Below are 23,347 nucleotides of genomic sequence, written 5' to 3'. Positions count from 1 at the left end.
TGTCCTGAAGAAACCCCACCCTGCTTCTCTCAATGACTATCGCCCTGTAGCCCTCACCTCAGTAGTGATGAAGTGCTTTGAACGCCTGGTCAGAGACTTCATCATTTCTTCACTACCAGACACACTGGACCCACTACAGTTCGCTTACCGTCCAAATCGTTCCACAGACGATGCCATCTCTCATCTCCTCCACACATCACTCACTCACTTGGACACTAGAAGGGGGAATTATGTTAAAATGCTCTTCATAGACTACAGCTCTGCATTTAACACCATAATTCCCTCCACACTCACCACCAAGCTGGAGCATCTGGGACTCAGCTCATCTATGTGTCAGTGGATCTCCAACTTCCTAACTGGCAGACCACAGGCAGTAAGGATGGGCGGACATGTCTCAGCCTCCACCACTCTCAGCACTGGAGCCCCCCAGGGGTGTGTTCTGAGCCCCCTGCTGTACTCTTTGTACACATATGACTGTGTGGCCACTACCAGCTCCACCACCATCATCAAGTTTGCTGACGACACCGTCGTGGTGGGCCTGATCTCTGATAACAACGAGACGGCCTACCTGAAGGAGATTAGGAATCTGGAGAACTGGTGCCAGAGGAACAACCTCCTTCTAAACGTCAGTAAGACAAAGGAGCTGATAGTGGACTTCAGCACTAAGCAGGAGAGGAACTACCAGACCCCCGTCATCAACGAGTGCCCAGTGGAGAGAGTGGACAGCTTCAAATACCTCGGAGTTCACATCACGCAGGACCTGTCATGGTCCTGTCACATCAACACCGTGGTGAAAAAGGCCCGACAGCGTCTCTACCACCTCAGACGCTTGAGAGACTTCCAACTGCCCTCCAAGGTGCTCAGGAACTTTTACTCGTGCACCATAGAGAGCATCCTGGCGGGAAACATCTTAACCTGGTTCGGGAACAGCACCATGCAGGACAGACGAGCTCTACAGAGGGTTGTGCGGTCAGCTGAGCGCACCATCCGCTCCGAGCTCCCTGACCTGCACTCAATCTACAGCAGGCGGTGCTGGACCAAGGCCAGGAAGATCGTGAAGGACCTCAGCCATCCCAACAACAGACTGTTCTCTCTGTTGAGGTCAGGAAAGCGATTCCGCTCCCTGAAGACCAACACAGAGAGACTGAGGAGGAGCTTCTTCCCGCAGGCAATACGGTCTCTCAATCACACCACCACACAGTACTGACCCACACATATGGTTCTTACACACACACTGGACTTTCTGGACTTTGGTTTTGCACAACACTGGTCACTATATTCTTCATTTCCGGTTAATACTTGTACAGCTGCTGTTATTGTGTATATATTTATTTATATTTAGATTTCTTCATACATTCTTATATAGTTCTATATTGTGTATTTTGTTGTACAGTTATTTTATTTTCAACTTTAATTTATATATTTATCTTTATCTTATTCTTCCCAGTTAAATTTACCCTTCATTCTAATTTGTGTTGTACAGTTATTTCATTTTTAACCTTAATTTATATTCTATTCCTTCCTAGTTAAATTTACCCTTTTTAATTTTTCATATTTATTTCCTATCTTATTCATAGCCTTTTCCTTTTTTGTTTTCTTTAGGTCACGAGCAGTTGTCCAAGCATTTCACTACATATCGTACTGTGTATGACTGTGTACGTGACAAATAAAATTTGAATTTGAATTTGATGTGTGACAAATATAGAGTGAAAGGGAAGATTTACAAGAGAGAAGTGGGATCTGCTACGATGGATGGTTTTGGAGGTGGTGGCACTAACAAACATACAGCAGGTGAAGCTTAATGTGGCAGAGTTGAAGATGTAAAGATGTGCATTGTGAGTGAAAGTGACAATATCAGCTCAGGTTCAGAAGTTTAGAGGCAAAGTTCGAACAGTTCCAGTCTGGCTTTCGTCCTTTACATAGCACTGAAACTGCTCTTATAAAAATAACAAACGACCTTCTTATAGCAGCTGATTCTGGTCTCCTCTCCATCCTTATTCTTCTTGATCTGAGTGCAGCTTTTGACACCATCTCTCATCCCATTCTCCTTAGCAGATTCGCTTCTATTGGTCTCTCTCACACTCCACTAGCCTGGTTTAAATCATATCTATCTGATCGCACTCAGTTCATTCAATTAAAATCCTTCACTTCTCAACTTTCTCCTTTATCCACTGGGGTGCCCCAGGGATCTGTCCTCGGGCCCCTTCTTTTCATAATCTACCTTCTTCCACTCGGACATATTTTTTGTAAATATAATATTCAGTTCCACTGCTACGCCGATGACACCCAGCTCTATCTCTCTACCAAACCTGACTCTACTCTTCCTCCACCCTCCCTTATCCTCTGTCTAGCTGAACTCAATTCTTGGTTCTCCTCCAACTTTCTTAAACTCAACAGCAATAAATCGGAACTTCTTCTGGTTGGCACCAAACGACTGCTATCCAGAATTAACAATTTCTCTCTCACCATCAATAACTCGCTGGTCCCTACCTCTCCTTCCGTGAAAAGCTTGGGTGTCATTCTCGATAGCACATTATCCTTTAACTCGCATATCAATAATATTACACGTGCAGCATATTTCCAACTCCGTAACATTAATCGCCTCCGCCCCTTCCTCACACCTTACGCCACTGCCATTCTCATCCATAATCTTGTTATCTCTAGAATTGACTACTGCAACTCATTATTATTTGGCCTCACACAAAAATCTATCAACAAGCTCCAACATGTCCAGAACTCTGCTGCCCGTATTATTACTAGGACTTCTTCTACCCACCACATCTCCCCAATCCTGAAGCAACTTCACTGGCTCCCGGTCAAATTTCGCATCCATTTTAAAATAATTCTGTATACATTCAAGGCTATTCACTCTCTCTCTCCACCGTACCTCTCTGACTTATTACAGATGAAGCTCCCATCCCGCTGCCTCAGATCTTCATCTTCTCTTTCTCTCTCTGTTCCCTCTGCTCGTCTGATCACAATGGGAGGGAGGGCCTTTAGTTGCTCTGCCCCTCGACTTTGGAATTCCCTACCCCCGGACCTCAGAAATATTAGCTCATTCTCTCTTTTTAAGTCCACCCTTAAAACTCATTTGTTTAAAATTGCCTATTCTTAAATTTCTGTATGTTTTAACTTTTATCTTCTATTCTTATCATTGTGTATATTTCCAGTTTTTATCTGTTGTACAGTGTCCTTGGGTGCTTTGAAAGGCGCTATTAAAAATGTATTATTATTATTATTATTATTAAAGTTAGAGAGGAAAGGCTGAGGTGGTCTGGGCATGTGAAGAAGGAGGATAGAGGATAATGGAGGAAAAGGAGAAAAAACCCACAGAGGTGGTTTACAGATGTAGTGAAGGTGGACAAGCAGAGGGTTGTGTGGCTGAGGATGAGGATGTAGCGTCCTCTAATGGGAGTAGTCAAAAGAAGAAGTAGTAGTAGTATACATGTGAGCAGTACTTTGGATATTGTTGCCATGATAAGATCTAAGACTGATCTTTTGATTTTTTTTATGATGTCAAAATAAATCAAGATTTACTGGAGAAGCAGATGAAGTCAAATAGGTTAGAAATGTCCTTTTCTTGGGCGTGAGAGTCCAGAGTCATGTTATACATCCATAATCCATAAAGTTTCCCTGCATCCAACGAGCCACATCAGTTTCTTAGTATTTTAAACAAACATATAGAAGGTAACACTTAAGAAAACTTCAGAAAACATCAAAATTTACTGAAAACCCTTCAGTTTTGTAAAAACAGTGATGCCATTCATTTTCATGGGAGAACCTCTCTGTGTACAAAACTTCATAAATAATTAAAATCTTTCCCTGCAACAGGGTTATTTTTAGTCCTATTGAAACTTCCAGGGTAAATGCTTAATTAATAATAAATAACTCATATTTTAAATATGGTTTTTGTTTAGGCAAATTTACATCCCTCATTTTCTTTTTCGTTTTTTTCTCACAGATTTTGCCAACATTTTTCTGACTCTGTGACACAGTGTGGTCAGGCCCGAACTTTCAGCCTTAAGAGTCACTCAAATACACGACTCACATTAAACTGAACCTCCTGTGCCGTGGTCGCAAACAGGCAAGTTAGCTATGGAGACATTTTGGTAGTAAATATACTGACTTCTGCTGTTGAGCTGGGCATTTTAACATCTATGATTTGTTAGGTTGTCCTGCTGGATTCTGTTCTGGTGATATCACCACTTTAGATCCAGTTACACTGGATTATTACATTACAGGAACACAACAGTCAAACAGCAGTCTATCGCCTCTTCTAAACACACAGTCTTACCACAGCACTGTGTCTACTCGATTAACATAGAAATCCTATTAATTTGTTATGAGGTTTCAACCTCCTCCAGCCGTCTCCGCTGCTCCTTCTGCTGCTCGATACGTTTCTGCCTCTCAGCCAGCAGCTGGCGCTTGTACTCCTCCTGCTCACGGAGCTGCTGCTCCTGGAGGAGCTGTTGGCGGCGAAGGGCCTCCGAACGCTCCTTGTTCTCCTGCTGCAGACGTATGAAGTCACGACGCAGGGTCGACTCGCCCGGCACGTTGACTATGGAACTGTACAGATGACCCGATGAAAAGGATGTAGAAACTGACCCGTATGACATCATAAAATACTTTTCATATCAAGGGTGTAATCATGTGACCTTGTGCTACACAAGTACTGAGGCTGTAGCGTGCATATGTATGTGTATAAAGGAATCACTAAGATGACTTCAAAAACATGGTCAGAATTCACTTTATGATGTTTAGCTTATAGTAAAAAGCTAAAACTATGTACTGTAACTATGTATTGTTAGATGGATCGATACCTTGGCTCTCCTTCTTGCTCAGATGACTCTTCCTCCTCTTCTTCACTGCCACTGTATTCATACTCTGTCTCATCTGCAGATAGTTAACAAAAACAAAGTCTAAAAATTAGAGTCCTCATTAAACCTTCATCATAATATATGTATATTTTTTTTAAAGACACAAAATATGCCCTTTTGAGGGAGTAGCTTCTGATTTTTATCAATAAGTTCATTTTTGCACGTTAACACTGACAGAGCTTTGTCCTGGACTCACCTTTCTCGCCCCTCTTCTTCTTGGTTCGGTCGATGTGGTCTTTGAGCTGGATGCGGACCTGCCTCTCATTGGGCTGGTCCCGAATGAAGGGGTGTTTCAGCAGCTGCTCAGTGGGAGGGCGCTGGGTGTAATTCTTCACAAGGCAACTCTCAATGAAGCTGAAGAACTTCTTTGACCTATGATGGCAGTTAGACGTCATGTACAGAGTTCGGATCGGCATGGTTTACTGATATCAAGAATAAAAGATGGAAAACATCTCACCACTTTTTGGACTTGAGTCGAGGAGGTGGGTTTCTGGGAATGAGGAAGAGGGCTCTCATTGGATGCATGTCACACAGAGCTAAAGGAAACAACAGAAGAGAAACCAAATGAGAGATCAGAAAAAACTAATATAAATGTCAAAGTCATACATTTAAGATGATGGGGGGGGGGGGTGCGGGTGCATCTGTATTGCCTGCATAAAAGTAAGGGGTATAAATAGAAAATGTAAGTCTATAGTGAAGCTACAGTTAACAGAGTAAACAGAGTTCTCTTCTGATCATGCAGGTTTGAAACAGAAATACACCAGTAAATTTGTTTAGAATAAAAGTACCAGTTTCTACTCATGATATCATTGAAATCAGGTATTGTACTTACGAGGAGCTCCCTCAGCCATTTCAATGGCTGTGATTCCACAGGACCACAGATCACTCTGAAACACAAAGAGATACGATTAGTTAGAGTCTGTGTGCTTCTCTGAGTAACACATGTGATGGAAATGACAGAGCAGTCTTCTCATTGGTCATATTAATGATTAAAACTATAATCTTTTCTATCACATGGATGATGCTCCTATTTGACTGGTTCCAAACTCATTCTGCACCATGAATCCCACTAACATCTGCGACCAGATGCAGTTTTGCATGCTCACCCTGTAATCGTAGGTAGCATCAGGGTTTTCGTCACACGCGATGACCTCTGGAGCCATCCAGTATGGCGTCCCGATGAAGGTGTTTCTTCGACCTACCGTCCGGTCCAGCTGAGCGCTCACACCAAAGTCCACTGAAAGAAACACGAAGCATTCAAATGAAGAAAACAGACTAAAACCGTTCAGATCCTGCACCAAGACAAACTGCAACTGTGAGAGGGGCCCCTCAAGTTAACTTGAGTCTGCCTCAGAGTGTAAAGGGTCAGGTTGCTGTATTTTAACCACGGTGGAGACACTTTGTTTAATGCTGTGTCACGGGACATTATTAAGCTAGGTAACACAGGATGGCCTGATTACAAGTTGCAACTGAATTGTGGATAATTAAATGGAATAAAAACAACATTGATCGGTGGTTTCACACAAAGGTTTGGTGAAAAAGAAGCGATTTTTATACAGAAGTTAAAGCTTTTCTTTGAAAGTTAAAAACACTGTGGAAGCTGATTTACAGATCAGCACAACTGGACACTAAATCTCCAAAACTCAGAACAGATTCTTCTGTCTTTTTGTGCACATATCATAAGTGAAATCAAACGTCTAGGTAGTTTTGTTGCGAGAAATTATTGTGACACTGTAATCAGAAGAAATCTAAATAAAGACCAATTTTGGAGCTGTATATAGACCTTATGTTTCATAAGGATTTGACTACACAGGCCTGCAGCTGTGCGATCATGTGAAACATTCGAAAACAAAACACTGGCAATGAGAAAGCTCCAGTTGGCATCGCCACAGTGCTGACTCAGATCTGCTGGTGCAATCGCTTTTCCATGCACCGGTCCAAAACCACAGCGCGGGAGCACTTCCCGTCTACAGGCCCGGTCTAAAGCCAACTGACTCACCCAGCTTGACTTCAGCGTTTTCAGTCAGCAGCACGTTTTGTCCTTTGATGTCGCGGTGAATGACATGATGAGCATGCAGGTGAGCTAATCCCTGGTGGGATAAAATATAAATTAAAACAACTTATTAGGAACACGGGCTGTATCAGACGGTCAAACAAGTGTTTGTTTTGTTTAAATGCAAAAGTTAAATTATTTAAAATCATACTTTTAGCAACATTTCGGACACAAATAATATAATCTAGTGAAGATGTTGGCAGCAGACTGTGAGAAATAACTGACCCTGAGGATCTCTCGGGAGATGTAGGCGATCCAGTCTTCCTTCAGCGAGTTGCCCTTGGTGTTCTTCACCAGATCTGTGATGGAGCCGGCACCACAGAACTCCATCACCAGCTGGAGGTGAGAAAGAGATGCATTTGTAACACACACACAAACGCTCACCATCATTCTACCATCAGCGTAAGACGCCATGCAGCGTTTTACTATCGATACACCATTAAGACATTAGTTATGTATTACTGTAATGCAATATTAAGATTTCAAATGTGCTTTATTGTGTTTATTTACATTTATTACTTAATGATCTTCTTTATTTTATTTCACTTTAATGTGTTTCATTGCACACCTTTGATTTTGTCTAATTTTTCATTATTGAGCTATTCTAGCTTACTGGGCTCTGACAATCTTATCATGTTGTATTTTATTTTAATAATCCATCCTAGTTTATTTTAAGATTTGCAGCTTGTTGAGTTTAATGGGAAATTCCTGTGTAATATAGGAATTCCCCAAATTTGGGAATAAATAAGGTAGCTTATCTCATCGTATTAGAGCTACCTTGAGCAAACAGAGCAGTTATTGAGAAACTCAGTGGTCCCAGTTAACTTTGCATTTTCCTTCTGTAAGCCACCACGCCTCATGTGAATGCAAATCATCTGGAGTGCTGTGCAGCACTTCAGAGTATTCTTTCTGCCGTCAACAAGAGACGGCAGAAAGAATAAAAGGGAATGCGGAAGGAAAAAATGCAATCACTTCTACTAGTTTACCCTGTGCTGTGATTGAGACAGGAAGCCAACGGCTATTAGGAAATGTGGTTTTAATGCAAAAGAGAAAAGCATTAGCAAAACCACAAGTGTAGGAAGCTGGAGACAATACAAATACAGAAGTGCATCTGTTGAATCTCATGGGGTGCCCTCGTCACTGTTTTACAATAAATTTAAAGTTGGAAAGCATTTTCTGTGCACTTCAACAGGTGGCAGCTGTCATGCTGCGACCTGGGGGACTGATCCGATTCATTTTTAGTACTACATATGTGACAAACATAAAAAATCCTCAAACAAATATGTCAAGACTGGCTCTCTAATGGTCACTAAGCCTCTGATACCGTGTCTCTTACTTGCTTACTAAAGGATATATGCCTCATAAACACATAAAGTGATCTTCTTGAGACAGTAGTCTTAAGTGGTGTCAGCACAGAACCTGAATATCATAAAACAGACACACACTCTGTATGTCACCCCCACGCACGGCAGACAGCATGAATCCACAACAGTGGAGGCTGTAAACGGGGAGTGGAAGCAGCTGTAAAAACAAATACAGGACTGTGTTGTGAAGTGAGAGTGAGATCCCTCCTCCTCCTCCCCAGGAACAGCAGAGCCTCCGGGTCATAAAACGAGGTAATCCTGCCTCGACAAACGACCAGCTCTAAATTTTTCCTGCTGCTGTTCTCTACTTCCTGATCCTCCCCACCTCTCCCTTCTCTGATTGACTCTCTTCCTTTTGTGTCTCACTTATGCACCATTTATTTAATTCCACAGTCTTGTTGCTCTTTTCTAGAAATCTGTTTTGTTTTTTTGTGTTGCTGTCATTTCTTTTACTGCTCTTCAAATATGAAGAACTGCATATTGGCTGTAATGAGGAAAATGCATAAAGCAACTTCAACTCCATATCAGCTGGAGAGCTTTCTGACTTCATGGTATGTAATATCTCTCTTATCTGTCATCACACAATCAAATAACTTTCTAAAAATAACAGTGTACACTTTGGCTGTTATACAGGAATCCCTAATATTGTTTAGTTTGTCTTTTTTTAGCCTGGCAAATCTTTTCATTACAGTCTCAAAATACCTTCTAACGTGTGATGATAACACACTGAATGTATGCAAAATCAAATCTTGTTACGTGATCTTACAGTTCCTGCTTGAATATGAATTTAATCCTACTCCGTCCCTTTGCTCAATAACTCCACAAATGTTCTAAATTAGGATTCTTCAAGATTCAGTTCATTAAGATATATATATAGATATATATATATATATATATATATATAGATATATATATATATATATATAGATATATATATATATATATAGATATATATATATAGATATATATATATATATATAGATATATATATATATATATAGATATATATATATATATATATATATATATATATAAAAGTTTAAATTGAACCTGTAATGTGTGTAATACTGTGCTCGTTATAGAAATGGGATGTTAAACTCACCCAGAGCTGGTCATCATGGCCTGGTGGACTTTTCTTGATGAAGGCTCCGTAGTAGGTGGCTATATTTCTGTGATGGGAGTACTTCTTCAGCATGTTGATTTCCAACTTAATTTCCTCCTCTTCATCCTATGAAAAAAAAAAAAAAAAAGGTGGAAAAACAGAGTTAGGACACTATCATTGACTGTGGATCAGCTGGGAAGCAATTATTTGAATTAACAGAGTAGATCCAAACAAACAGTCATGTCTATTAGTTCTGTTATCTGAAGGATAGGAACGAGGTACATATCACGCCCCCGTGTCCTGGCTGAAGAAACCTCTATTCAAACCCTAAAGACGACCTGTAATGACATGGTTTTGGCCCCGCCTGCACTCACTCCCTGTAATCACAATGACCCCGACTTCGATAGCCGCTCTTCACCGAGCCAAGCTGCGTAACAGGGCAGCCTTGTGTTATACCAGGAGGCACAAAGGTGTAATTTCGTCTTGCCAAATAGATCCCAAATCTGGGCCACTGTGAAAGGGTGCAACCTCCAATCCCTCACCAGGGGACAGCCCCTGGAGGGAAGGTCTGGCCCCAGGTTCAGGTGGCCTGGAACATGGGTGGCTCTTAGAGACAGAAAATGAACACTGCGCCATAGAAGCAGAGAGCGAGACAGCTTTAACAGGGGAAGAGAGCGTATCCCTCCCTGCCTGTTTATGTAAGAGACCACTGTTAAATTGTCTGTCATCACTAGGACATGCTGGACCCTCAGAACAAAAATGCCTGAGAGCTAAGAACACTGCTAGCAGCTCTAAGTGATTCATGTGCAGCTCAGGCTGCTCTGTGGTCCTGACACCTCTCACTGATGCGTCATCGCACAGAGCTCCCCATCCCCATCTGTGGATACCACCTTGTGAAACAACACCCTCCCAATCTGAGAGCCCTGGTGCAGTCTGGGCTCCCTCCAGGGACAGACAGCTAGCATGCAAGATTCGTGTCATTGTCAGGTGACACGATGCACACAGGTGGTGAGAGAATCCACAGAAACGCCGCCTGCATTCCAGTTGAAACTGTCCAGCTGCAACGTGGAGAATCTGCACTGCTTGTACGGCAGAGTTGTGGGGCCACCAACACCATGGTTGTGGGACGGTGCCAGATAAGCAGCCAGGGATGGCTCCATACCAGGTGTGTTAGCTAAGCCAGCCTCGTTGGTGTCATCCATGTACTCCATGCTTCCCAGCTCCATGTACTGTCAATAGGCAGGCACAGTGATATGATTGGATGGCGGTTTGCTCCATGATGCAGTTAGCTTGCAAACAAATTCTAGGAACATGGGAAGATGAATTTTTGGCCCCATGGGCTCTGGTGGAAGGAAAAATTCTACAAACTGGTGGAGGAGAGGGCCAGTGGCGAAACAGGGATAAAGAGACGCATCATCGTAGCTGGCCAGCGCAGTAGCAGCAGCACGCTGGGCTGACGATAGGCTCTCCTGCTCATCCTCTGACAAACCACGGCTATTTCATGTGGTCAGCCCAGCTAACTGCAGGTACATCGACCAGATACTCCTCGACTTCGGACTCGGGCAAAGCTGGGGCCCCAGACTTGGAGAGGAGAGGGCCATGCTGTGCAACAGCTGTCTCTCCCAGCACTTTCTCCACAAACATCACCATTGTCTTTCCAGCGCTCAGACTTCGGGCTCAGTCAACACTCTCCGAGTGTGGACAATCCCCAGGCAGTCTGGGGGTATCAGTGTCATATGATAATAATGATAATGATCTTGAATCTGTAAATGTTCAGCTTACACACTGCTAAATATTGTTAATAAGGCAAAAGCATGCCAGAATGCACACACAAGTAACAGGAGCACCTGTAAGCACGTACATGTAACACTTTTACAGCCAATCGGTGCCAACTGTTTGAAAGAACTACGGTAACACAGACATGATTTGAACGTGTATAAATTGACTGGCATCTATTGACGGCATTTAAAGTGCAGACTTTAAAAGTCTCAGCTGGGCTGTAAAAATGCCAAACAAAACAACGAGCAATCTAGAGGAATATTTACTATCATCTGCCAGACAGTAGTGTCAGCTGATGTATTCATAAATTAAATAGTTCTTATTGTGTGCAGGCTTAAATGTTTTGTTTTTTTGTCTGAAGGCTTGCAGAGCTGTTCTGTGCGCTTTTACAGCACCACCTTTTGCTGTGTTCCTGCATAGCAGATTTACAGCTGAGATCTACACAACTCTTAGTCTCTACTTCTCAAAGTCTTTATTTGACTCCTTATTTTAAATGGTAGGAAAACATTTGACTATGTTTGAGGATTCTTTGCTATGCAAGAACTGGTTTTCATACTTATATGAAAGTCTGGTCTCAGTGGGAAACTTATAAAATGGGCTGTAACTAAACCAGGTTGTTGTGTTGGTAGTGAAAACTAAAAGAGAAGCTAATTTTGCTGTTTTTTTGCATCTACTTGTGAAAGACAGGGCCAGGCAAGAACACAAACAGTGTCCAAAAGAAAATCTAATAAATGTATAGCCCTCCAAACAAACATGGAGACACAGCCTGAATTCAAAATGATAACTGAGCCAAACACCCCCCCCCCCCCCATGTCTCCCCGTCACACTCACAGGATATTACAGTACAGGCTCAGACACACGTTCAGGCACATAACAAGATCAAGTGATTATTTCTCAATCACGGTGACAAAGCTGGGTGACATTTGTTCCTGAGTGTTTTTGCTTCAGCTGAGCACGTGCGTTTGATCTAGCGACCCAACCGGGAGTGACATGACGTGACATTTTCTTTCCAATGGCGGCTGCTTGATAAGCATGAGCTGCAGCCTGGACTCCTTAGTAAACTGCAGCAGCATCATATGTCCACGGAGGAAAGGCCCCGAGGAAGTGCTGGGCAAACTGTTTGGCTTTTCATATCGAAGATGGTGACATTTTAACATGAACACTGCTGATGTTGCAACTCTACTAACCATTCTCTTTATTGTTGTTGCACTCTGGTTGTGTTGCAATAAGATTAAGATTTGCTCTGTTTTATGGAGAATATATGCAGAATCCTTTTCCACACAATAATCCAGGTACATCTTCATACTACGACATATACAAGGTAGAAACTCCAATAGAGACTGTATCGCACAAAATGATGATCATGCTACTAGAAATTAGAAACTAAGATCATACAGTCATGTTAGGGCTGCTCGATTATGGCAAAAATGATAATCGCGATTATTTTCACTGAAATTGAGATCTCGATTATTTGATGATATTTATTTAACAATAACAATGTATTGAATAATGACTTTAAAGATTGTCAAAATTTAATATAAAATAGTGTGCAAATACTGATAACAGTGCAAATGTTTGCAATATAAAAAATGAATGAAAAATGTAAACATCTATGTTTAGTGAACTTTGCAGTGTTGCTCTGTGGTGCAGCTACGACACTGTAGCAAAGTTTACACACTGTGTCTACTAGGGCTGCCACGATTTGTCGACTAGTCACGATTACGTCGACTATCAAAATCGTCGACGACTGATTTAATAGTCGACGTGTGTTTGAAGCTTTGTAAGATCGCAAAAGACGCAGGAATAATAGCAGGATTTAAGAGTGTAATAACGGACTGAAACAGAAGATGGCAGCACTGCATGTACAAGGATGCCAGCTGCCGTTAAACCCCGAAGAAGAAGAAGCAGCTGTGTCCCAGAATTCATAGCGCGGCCCAGCTTAGTTTCCAACAATGGCGGTAGCTAGTTAGTTTTAATATTACTCTTATTATTCTTTCTGGGTCACAAAATAAACGTTTAACATATTTTCAGGCAAGAATGTAGCTGTGTAAACCTCAAATATCTGCTCAGTTTATCAGGACACCACATATTTACAAAAGCGCTCCGACGTTTTCGGAGACGTCTGTTACCCACTAGCTCGATAGCTAGCCGGGGGCTAGGTCACTAGCGCTGTGAGAACACCGGACTCCTGGCAAATTGTTTTCAAACCCACCGCCGTCTTTCGCGACTCAGGTTAAATATATATGAGTCACTTAGATAAATTAAAAATGTTATTGTTTGGCTTTTTTTAGTATTTTATTTGTTCCTGAGTAAATCGGTTTGGCTGAGATTAAAGTTATAGTTTTTACACAGCTGAATAAACGTCAAGCAGACAGCTGATTATCAGAAGTGTGAGATGCTCGAGAATTTACTCCGGTGTCCTGTTATATTTTAGATAGCAAGGAGTTTATTAGACCTTACCGAAACAATCTGCAAATTTCATTAAAATTGAATAAACTATCATCTTGTCTTTATTTTTAGTTAGCACCTTAAAAGCTTAAAGCTGTAAGCTAATGATAGTTATATAAGAGCAGATGCTGCTGGTGCAATAAGCTGTAGTTTTACGTCCAGTGGATGATGATCTGATTAGTCGACTAATCGCATAAATAATCGGTGACTAGTCGACTATCAAAATAATCGTTTGTGGCAGCCCTAGTGTCTACTTGATCCACGTCTGACTCCGCGAACCCATAATGTTTCCACACCACTGAAGTTTTCTTTACCTCTCTTTTCAACCAACGGCAGTCACTCTCCTCTCCAAATAACTTCTGCTTAGCTTTCCGAGCTTCCCTCGGGTACTCTTAATTGTTGTGACGCGTGTTCGAAATGCAGAGAGGTGCGCTCGATTTGCCACACGGAGCAGCGCGAGAGTAAAGCACGAGGGGGGGGCTAATAATCGGCTCAGTCATTTTTAATGATCGTTGAAAGCCCAGATCGTAATCGTGATTAAAATTCGATTAATTGAGCAGCCCTAAGTCATGTGGAAAGTGTCTACTGAGGACACAGATCAAAGTAGCCGAGGGTGATTTTCCCATAAACGTCCATACAAGCAGACCTTTTGCAAACATCAAAGTCCCTCCCGCTGGCCGTTTGAAAGAATGCAGGTTTAAGGCACATGATGTTCACTTTTTAGACCCAGAAGGCTACCACCACTTCATATATTTCATCTATAATAATACAGTGCAAGACAACAATTTTTGTGGTGACCGTTTGGGGACTTTCCACAAAGAAATGGTTGTCCTTCGCTGGTAAAGAAGAACTTCATCACTCTGCACAATGTGTCTGGATGCTCTTTACCCAAGAACTTCAACTAATCTATAATCATACTACATTGTCTGTGAGTAATCTGGCAATCGGTTACTTAGACTACTTCCACACTAGCCCGGATAGATATGAAAACGGCCTTTTCATCTGAAAACGCTTCACACTAACATTTTCAGTCGTTTTCACAGAGTTGTGCGTCCACATTGAAACAGCCGAAAACGCTTACGTTCCAGTCCTGCGCATGCGTGAAGCATGTGAAACATGTGGAGTGACCTTTGTGAAATAGTAGCCCTTATTACAGTTACTCATTAACCTCCTAAGACCCGAACTCTTCCACGGCATGCATTTTTAATTTCTCTTTGATATTTGGGCTGATTGAATGTAAAAACAAAGAATTACCAGATTTTTTTTTACCTTATTTTTGTTTTTAAGAAAAATAAGACCATATGAGGATATTCGTTTAAAATTTCGATAGAACAGTAGCAGTATAATGTCCTCGTAAGTGGATATCAGGCCCTTGTAGAGCAAAACTGAGTATTTTGGTCTAAATAACCCAAAATGTGATGACCATATATGTGGACACCAGGTCCTAGGAGGTTAAACCACTTACTGCCTTTGTTTGATTACTTAAGTTTTTACAAATATCCTCATACATCAGCGAGATGGGCAGATAGGAAAAAAAACAGTAATGTGTAATGCACATTTGCACATCGATCACCCAGCCTCTGTTTGAAAACAACAGAGTTTGAAGGTGGAAACGTCACGTTACTTGAAATTTGTGCAAGAGAAGAGCAAAAATGTGACGATGCAAACTATAGCTAGGCCACAAATAACCGTCAGGGTTACCTAATATAGGGTTTCTAATATGCTTTAAAAATATATAATATAACATATTGTATGCTGTCACTTATTACATGTGTAAATGTTAACTATGATTCACGGCTCTCAGTGGTATAGGCTGTACACAGTGACTCACTGCACACGCAGAGATGCACTTAGGTCAATACAGCTCCTCTGTTCTGTCTGTACCACGCACAACATTAATTGAGCATAATATTAAATTACCCCGAACCCTACAAGTACCTGTTTAACAACCTTTCAAGGTAAAAACCCCCAGGCTATTTACTGCAGCAACCGGGATATCAAATCTCCCCAAACACCTGTAAATGCAACATTGCTAATGACAAGCTAGTATGGACTGACGCCTAACGTTAAGAATTGGTAAAGAAATTTGAGATCAGACTATGATGATCTCAACCACGAAAGCTTTGGTTTAACAGGTAAGTAAAAGAAGCAATGAGTACGTTCATTAGATTAAAAAACACTAAGAGAAACAAGAACCCAGAGCCTGTAGTTTACAAATCAAATACATTTCTGCACTGAGGACACCATCTCACACTTTCAGATGATTTGCTACCAACAGAAAATCTTCTAACCAACATCACACTGTAGTTACATAAGAATAGTGGCCAATTCACCATTGGTTTTACTGCAACTGTAATAAAAATCTTCTTCCTACTCGCAAGTTAATGCCGCTTGATGACTGCCAAGACCTTTATATTTATCCCTGCAGGTAGCTACCTCACTCTGTTGGTTGTCAAATTCAACTTTCTTGTCAAAGGGGATAAGAGTGGCTTTTTATATTTTAACGGCAGGTTCAATCTTATAAGTTGGCGCTGGAAGAAATTAAAACGTGCACGTCTTATCGAGAACTGCAGGAGCAACAAATGACAGGCAGCTGACGGCTGCTACCATTTCTGAATCCGACCCAGAAGTTAAAGGGCAGTTCTGCCAGACTTCAGCATTTAAAAGATAAGAGATGGGTTCACTGGCGACTCCATTGGGTAAATAAAAGCGAGCAGCTCAGTTTCACTATCTCTGATATTCAGAACACCCAGTAAACATCACGTTTGGATAACTGACAGCGCACAAGTTCGTGATCACTTTAAAAGAAGATATTTTCATGCTGTCAGTCATGTGGACAGTATTTCAGAAGCAGTGTTTTTTTTAAACTATTTAAATATTTCTGCACTTTAAGCAGCTTTTAAGTAAAGCTCTATATACTCTGTCACTTCCTGCAGCTAAAAATGAAAGCTAGTTTACTTTTAGCTTCCATTGGACAAATTTTCTGATATTTATTTTTACTTTAACATGCTGAGAGTTTTTAAGGACTTCAGCAGGAGCTTTGACTGTCATAAAGATGATGGGGTCAGTCGGTCAGACAGCCAGCAAGCCAATCCCTTGAGTCACTGTCCATCAGGCAGCCCGCTGGTTACTGCTCCAGCCAGGCAGCCGGTCATTTGGCTAGGCAGGCAGCCAACCAATCAGTCAGAAAGCCACCAAACCAGACTGCTGGCCAGCTAGTCCTTCTGTTTATCCACTCATCAGCAGCAGGCCCGCAGTTAGCCAGCAGCCGTCCAGCTACTCACCCAGCAGGTGAGCCGGCCAACCTGTCAGTCAACCAGTCGGTTGGTTAGATGAGTAAATTATACTTTGAAAGTAAAAACAAAACTATAAAGGGTGCTAAAGGATGCAGAGAAAGATCCACACAGACACCAGTACCATCTATGGTCAACAGAGCATCCCTCGCCCACAAAATGTCAGTCATGTGAACATTTTTTGTAACAACTGAGAATAATTACAGATGCGGAGACCAGAGTGAAGGCGGAGGAACGCAGCAGGAACATTCTTAAGCATTACCCAATATGGGACATGAATCACAGCTAAAACAGCGGCTAAAGGAGACGAAGACGAGAATCCCCTAAACTGACAAAACACAACAATGCATCTATAACATGCACCTATTTTACACTAAAACACAGCAAAGACATGACAGCAAAGACTTCAAATAGGGAATCTGAAATCACTTTTATTGATTCTGTACTTTAAATTTGTTGATTCTACTTTTGTTTAAAAAAAAAATTGCCAGAACCAGCTAATCAAATGCATGCGATCTTTAAGCACTTACGCTTGCCAAAGTATTACTATTATCATCATTTACACATTATTATTATTATTATTTATATCATAACAACATTACTATAACCTTTGATAAATGATCAAAACAATTAATTTACAGTCAAGATTGGTGGTGATTAATTTAATACACAGTTATGAATGAATCATCATCATCAACATCAGTTTGTCCAGATCAGACACATAAACTGTGTGTGTGTGTGTGTGTGTGTGTGTGTGTGTGTGTGTGTGTGTGTGTGTGTGTGAGAGAGAGAGAGAGAGAGGGGATGAAAAGCAGGAAGTAGCCTGGATGTCAGGCCACAGCTGCTTTAACGAGCAGATGACATCACCCCCTCTCTTTTTGTCACATGTTCACCGTGTCTCCTTCTCTCCATCTTGTTTGCACATTTATCCTGTCCAGCCTCTGTCCTCCTTGCAACATCACTTCCAGTTGTCCTCTATAATGACTCTACTCTTTACTTTCACGTTCATCCATCCCGTCATTACACATCTCACCTCGGCCTCTCTCTTTCACTCTCGCCATCTCTCGCTCTCTGTCTCACTTTCCCTGATTTGTAGTCAGTCCTTCAAAACAAGGCATCCTGAAACTACTCATTATCATTCCAGGGCATGAAATGGTGGGGAGACTCTGTTGCAGCCATATTGCTTCTAAAGTATGACAGCACACAATTTGAGCAGCGCTCACAGAACTACCGACCCAGGGGAGCAGACAGCCGCAAAATGGAAGCATAATGGAAAATGGAAGCAGAGTAGCAGGGAGACTTCTTCAGAGGCCAAAAAAGGTTGACATCCCTCTAACAGACAACCGGGAACATGGAGAGACTTGTTCCAGGCATTACTGGGTTGGCTGTCATACCTGAAAATGCCCCCATGTGGATTCCTCATATATGAAGAAGGGTGATAGAGGGACAAAATCCACAGTATTAAAGTCTTACAAATGCATTTTCAATTTCTGCGTAAGCTAACACTGTGGCTCAGCAAGGAAACACTTTGAGAGAAGCTAAAAAGGCTGAAAGGATGAAAGATCCCAATTTGATTCATCTCACTTTTAGCATTGCTTAAATTAAAACTGTTGGAAATGGATTTATTTTACAAATTCTGCTTTAAACTGGTCTTTGAGGTTAGAATATATGAAACAATTGAGTTACATAAATTGATTTATCACACTACATGTTATCAGTCTTTAAAAATGATCCTAGATTGAACATGAATAGTCTTAACCAAAGATATTCTAGATATTTCAGTGAATAAGTGAAAATGCTGACTGAAAAGCACTGAAAGTTGTTTCAAAGGTTTTCAGTTTTAACTACTTGGGAATATCTGATGAATATCTGCATCAGTTTGTATGGGAATCCTTCAATGATGTTGATGTTTCACTCTGAAGTGACGAGCTAAGTTTTCTCAAACCAGAATCGAGTTCTTTTGTTGAACACATCCAAACTGGAGGAACGATTTCAGAAACTTAAACTCAAAAGGTTCAAACTTGGAATTCAGTGTAATAGGTTTTATATTGCCAGACATTTCAAAAATGTTTTATTATGTCATTCACTCTTACTGCGTCTTCCACACCTTCCCACATTCACACCTCTGAGTGTACAGGGAGCAGTGGGAGAGGGAGGTGAGTGAGAGGAGAGAGAAAGAGCTCTCTTGGCTTGTGATGTCTTTCAGTTCATGCACAAAATTTACTGAGACAAAAGGATGCGAGGAAAAATGTCTAGAATAGTAATTTATTTCCCGAGGGAAGCGAAAGGCAGAGAGAAACATGCTTGCTGTTGAGTTTTTCCTCTAATCAAGATTGATTTTTTCCCCCCATTAAATTCTGAGTCCTGCTGTATTACATCAAGTCAACAGCAGCAGTGGGAGATGCAGAATGCAGCCATGCTGCAGCTACAATTCCCTCTCTACCTCTTCCGCTTTCTTTCCAATTTCCTATAAGGGATGATGATGACTTCACTCCCTCTGTCAGTTCTCTCACACGTTCCCTCATTTCGCAAACAAAACAGAGGTGGTGGCTGGTGAGAGATGGTGAATGATGGAAACGGGGGAGAACACAATGGGCATATTTGTGCCAGAAACTGGAAGAGCAAGGGTGAAAACACAAGCGAGGATGAGAAATTTAAGAAAAAGAGAGCAAGGAGACGACTGATGTAAGAATCTGGAGAATGGATGTGATTGAGCCTGCAAGCAGTGATAGCCCCTCCCATAATCCCACTGCACTTTACATGAACCTTCTCTGGAGGAAGGGGGGGGCATTATCACTGATTTCTTCTCCTTATCTGAGCTTACTCTCTTATGTAATCGACAAACATCCAAAAAGACTTCTTACAATTAATCAGACAGCTGTACTACGGGGACAGACATTCCTAAAACGCAGCATGGGCACTGCTTTTCTATCTAAACTTAAACAGACTGGAAAAATAAGGATTCCTGCACAGGAGACATTAAACTGACGGACATTAAACTGCCAGTTGCTTTGGATGTACAAAGTCACCGGTGTGGCATTACTGGTCTGAAGTAAAGCACAAGGTAAAGAGTTGCCACCTGAAAGCATTACCACACAGTAAAAAAGAAAAAAAAGAAACAGCAATTACAGCTGTCTCAGGAAGCAACACACTACTGTCTCCAGCACGCCACACTACAACAAAAGCACATCCACACATCTAAAACGATGTAATAGCATTTTACAGGCATCACAAGAAACTGCGTGGTGCAGAGAAGCCTGCATACACCATCTCTCTCAGTCTTAAGCACAGGAAGCAAGCTCAGGCTAATTTCCTCAAAAGTAAATGAACAAAAAAAACTGTGGTAAACAGTTCCAACCCTTTTGGAGAGAAAGGATGCAGTATTTCAGTGTCACATAAAAGGCACGAGTACTGCTCCACTTACAGAAACTTCTAGTTTATCATGTAAAAGCCAGGAGGAAGAGAAATCTATGTTAATGCCACTTTGACTGGTTTTGAAAAAACTACAATTATATCTGAACAGCGAGAATCTTTAATGTCTGTTTTCATCTTATTCACTCTGTGGGAGATGGAGAGGAAGACACAGATGTTTCTAGTCAAAACAAAAGCTTCAAATAAATTAGTTTTACCTGTTATAACCAGAACCAACTGTGAATCTGTGTGTTAAACGCCGGTTTAGCTTGCACAGCTCTACCACATTAGCCCAAATAAAAGACAGTGTTTCTGGGGTTTCAGAGGTTTGCAAGTCTGTGTTGAAGCTATTTGTAAATTTGGTACTGCAAATAAATATTTAGTTATAATTGATTTATTCTTCAATATTCTTTATTGTTAGCAGAAGTAAAACAACAACAAAAATGCTCATAAGAGAGCTTTAAAGTGCAAATCGGCACCCTTAAATTGCCTTTATAGTCCAACCAATCAAAACACAGACATGTTATGACTTTAAAAATGTTACATTCTGTCTGAAGCAGTCAAATATGAGTGAATGTTGCTAAAAACATAGTCTAAGAATAATACAATTATCAAACCAGAAAAAGTATGAAGTAATATGAAAATCTCTGTATGCAGCCCTGGAAGTTCAGCTGAGCACAGCCTGAGGAAATGTGTTCTAGCCTCAAGAAATCATCAATGCTGTTGCTGTTTATTGCAAAAGACGTGCTGCCAATAAGGAGCTGATGAAAGTCATTGAGTTACAAAGGCAATTTAGCTCTGCTGTAACCTTCACATTATGACAATTTGCATGAAATCAACATTTTAGTTTACAGTTATACCCGCTCATCTTTAGCGGCCTATTTTTCACACTCTCAGTCTTTTAATGGGGTATTTAAAGGTTTAACAGAAACTTTAAAGCAACTGAGGCTCAGAATGACTTGCTTATATCACAAAGCCCAACCTTGTGCACTGTTACTCTATAGCCCTACTGTTTTCTTAAGTGTCCATTTTTCACCCTCTCTCTCTCTCCCACACTCTCTATACAGAACAGGAAGTGGTATGTGGGTCAGAGCACATATGCAGAGATAAGCACAGGGAATCGAGAGCGTTCCCAGAAACGCACACACATAGGAAAGAAGATGTATAAATGGGAGGTTTTCCATCCATGACTTGTGAGTGCATGAAAGCTCCTGTGGTTCCCATCTCTCACACACACACACACACACACACACACACACACACACACACACACACACACACACACACAGACATATGCATATATACAGTAACTGTTATACTGAATTTGCGTACATGTGCAGTATCTCAAATTTTCCCAATGCAAACAACTTCCTCTGCCTGACAGTCATTCTTGGCCGGTGTCCAGCCAAACAGGCTGTGTTTATTTTATAAAAATGGCTGAAACCGTGTGGAAAAGGGACCACTCAAAACATTTTGGTGGAACGGGAGGAAAAAAAGTAACTGCCAAGACTCCTCAACATGTGTATTTCTCTTCAATGATTCATCTTGTATGAATACATAAACATGTCCCCATCAAATGCTCTTGATCCTTCCTCGTTCCCTTCTTTTTGATCTCTGAGGCTGGATATGTAGATTTGTTCCTGCAGGCCACAGAGTTACACCCCGAGCTCGTGATTGCCGCTTTTAATGTTTTACCGTGAACTAGATTTTTCAAAGGCAACTTCAATATGCGGCATGTGAGAGCCCAGATGTGCTGAAGCTGTAGAGTAAGAGCCTTATGTTTGTTGAGAATACTGCCATGGACTGTATAACCCAAACTGCTTCCAGACACTGGTTTCCAGCTGCTCCTGGGTCATGATTATCCAGAACCAGCAATTTTGATTGTTTGTTGTAATCTTTTTGTTTACTGATCAAAACTGTCAAATAGGCCAGAATACTTGTTGCACTAATACGAATCTGACTTTAAAAACAACACAAAAAACATTTTTTTAATGAATTTCAGAATAACTATTTATAATCTATTAACAGTGCTATACAAAAGTCTTAAGCCACCATTATATAGTAATACGCTATAATAGTTTCCACAATTCTAATAAACTTGAAAGTCAGTATTTGGTATGACCACCTTTATTCTTCAGCACGTCCTGCACTCACTGCATTGACAGTGTGTTTGGGATCACTGTCATGCTGAAAAATGAAGCTGTTGCCAATCAGATGATTTCCAGATGGTATTGCACGGTGGAGCAAAATCTGACTGCACTTTTCTACATTCACACGTCCATCAATGTTGACAAGATTCCCAACACCACTGGCTCGGAGGCTGTCATGCTTTTGGACAAGATACTCACTGTTGTACCTCTGTCTGAGTGGCCATGTCTGAAGAATACTTTGAAAGACCCTCCTAAAGGGTCATCAAAATGTGCTGGCAATATGTCCCTATTGCTCTCTTGTAACACAAGAAAAACAAATTTTCTTAAGGTATGTCATACTGCACCATCACAGTCTGCTACACTGCTTCCATTTATGGTGCACATAATGTTGTGCTTTAAAGCTTTTCCCTGTAAACAGCCTTCCAGATTCTGAGTGGAACCATGTTTTAGACAGCCCTGCATAAAGACACAGACTTTAACACTGTCGCTTTCATCCATAACTCAGAGGTGGTCCCAGAAGTTAACTTGGGAGGTGTTACAGAATAATTGAACAGATAATTAAAATTAAATACTCAACAAACAAAAAAAATCAGTGGCTGAAACACTTTCTTTTCTTTCCATTTCAGAATTAACTGATACTACAACATTTCTGAGGTCTCTAACAGTCCTGGAGGCTGATTACAGCACTACCATCTTTGTTACAAATGAGCTCTTATTATCACAGAGGACCAATTTCAACAAGGATAGAGTGGGATGCACATTAGATAGTAAGTCTTTAGAAATACAGATGAAACCAGCAGGGTCCTGAAAGGCAGACCGTACAATCCTCTTCAGTGTGACAGTTAACCCAGATTAAAGCTCTGTTGGTAC

The 23,347-nt window shown here is 41.2% G+C and overlaps 1 protein-coding gene and 1 long non-coding RNA gene across 6 annotated transcripts in view; one reads left to right on the top strand and one right to left on the bottom strand.

The window, feature by feature from the left end:
• The window catches only part of LOC113008059 (mitogen-activated protein kinase kinase kinase kinase 4-like), a 107,834-nt gene that overhangs the window by 37,203 nt on the left and 47,284 nt on the right, over positions 1-23,347 (bottom strand). For all 4 annotated transcript variants that reach the window (XM_080291137.1, XM_026145198.2, XM_080291138.1 and 1 more), the window contains exons 4-12: positions 9,397-9,522; positions 7,156-7,266; positions 6,877-6,967; positions 5,984-6,114; positions 5,710-5,764; positions 5,335-5,413; positions 5,074-5,249; positions 4,821-4,893; positions 4,356-4,566 (exon numbers count right to left, since the gene is read on the bottom strand). In XM_080291137.1, the coding sequence (XP_080147263.1) occupies positions 4,356-4,566; positions 4,821-4,893; positions 5,074-5,249; positions 5,335-5,413; positions 5,710-5,764; positions 5,984-6,114; positions 6,877-6,967; positions 7,156-7,266; positions 9,397-9,522 (1,053 nt within the window). The remainder of the gene's footprint in view (positions 1-4,355; positions 4,567-4,820; positions 4,894-5,073; positions 5,250-5,334; positions 5,414-5,709; positions 5,765-5,983; positions 6,115-6,876; positions 6,968-7,155; positions 7,267-9,396; positions 9,523-23,347) is intronic.
• On the top strand, positions 6,837-18,199 carry LOC145421199 (uncharacterized). Of its 2 annotated transcripts, XR_013902504.1 has the most exons (4): positions 6,837-6,955; positions 7,181-7,272; positions 8,766-8,845; positions 18,061-18,199. It is a non-coding gene; the product is annotated as an uncharacterized LOC145421199 (long non-coding RNA). The 2 variants fall into 2 exon arrangements; XR_013902503.1 differs by lacking the exon at positions 8,766-8,845 and having other exon boundaries at positions 18,061-18,188.

Source organism: Astatotilapia calliptera, chromosome 16 (assembly GCF_964374335.1).
Source record: "Astatotilapia calliptera chromosome 16, fAstCal68.1, whole genome shotgun sequence".
Taxonomy (NCBI): Eukaryota; Metazoa; Chordata; class Actinopteri; order Cichliformes; family Cichlidae; genus Astatotilapia; species Astatotilapia calliptera.
This window is presented reverse-complemented; position numbering and strand designations above follow the sequence as displayed.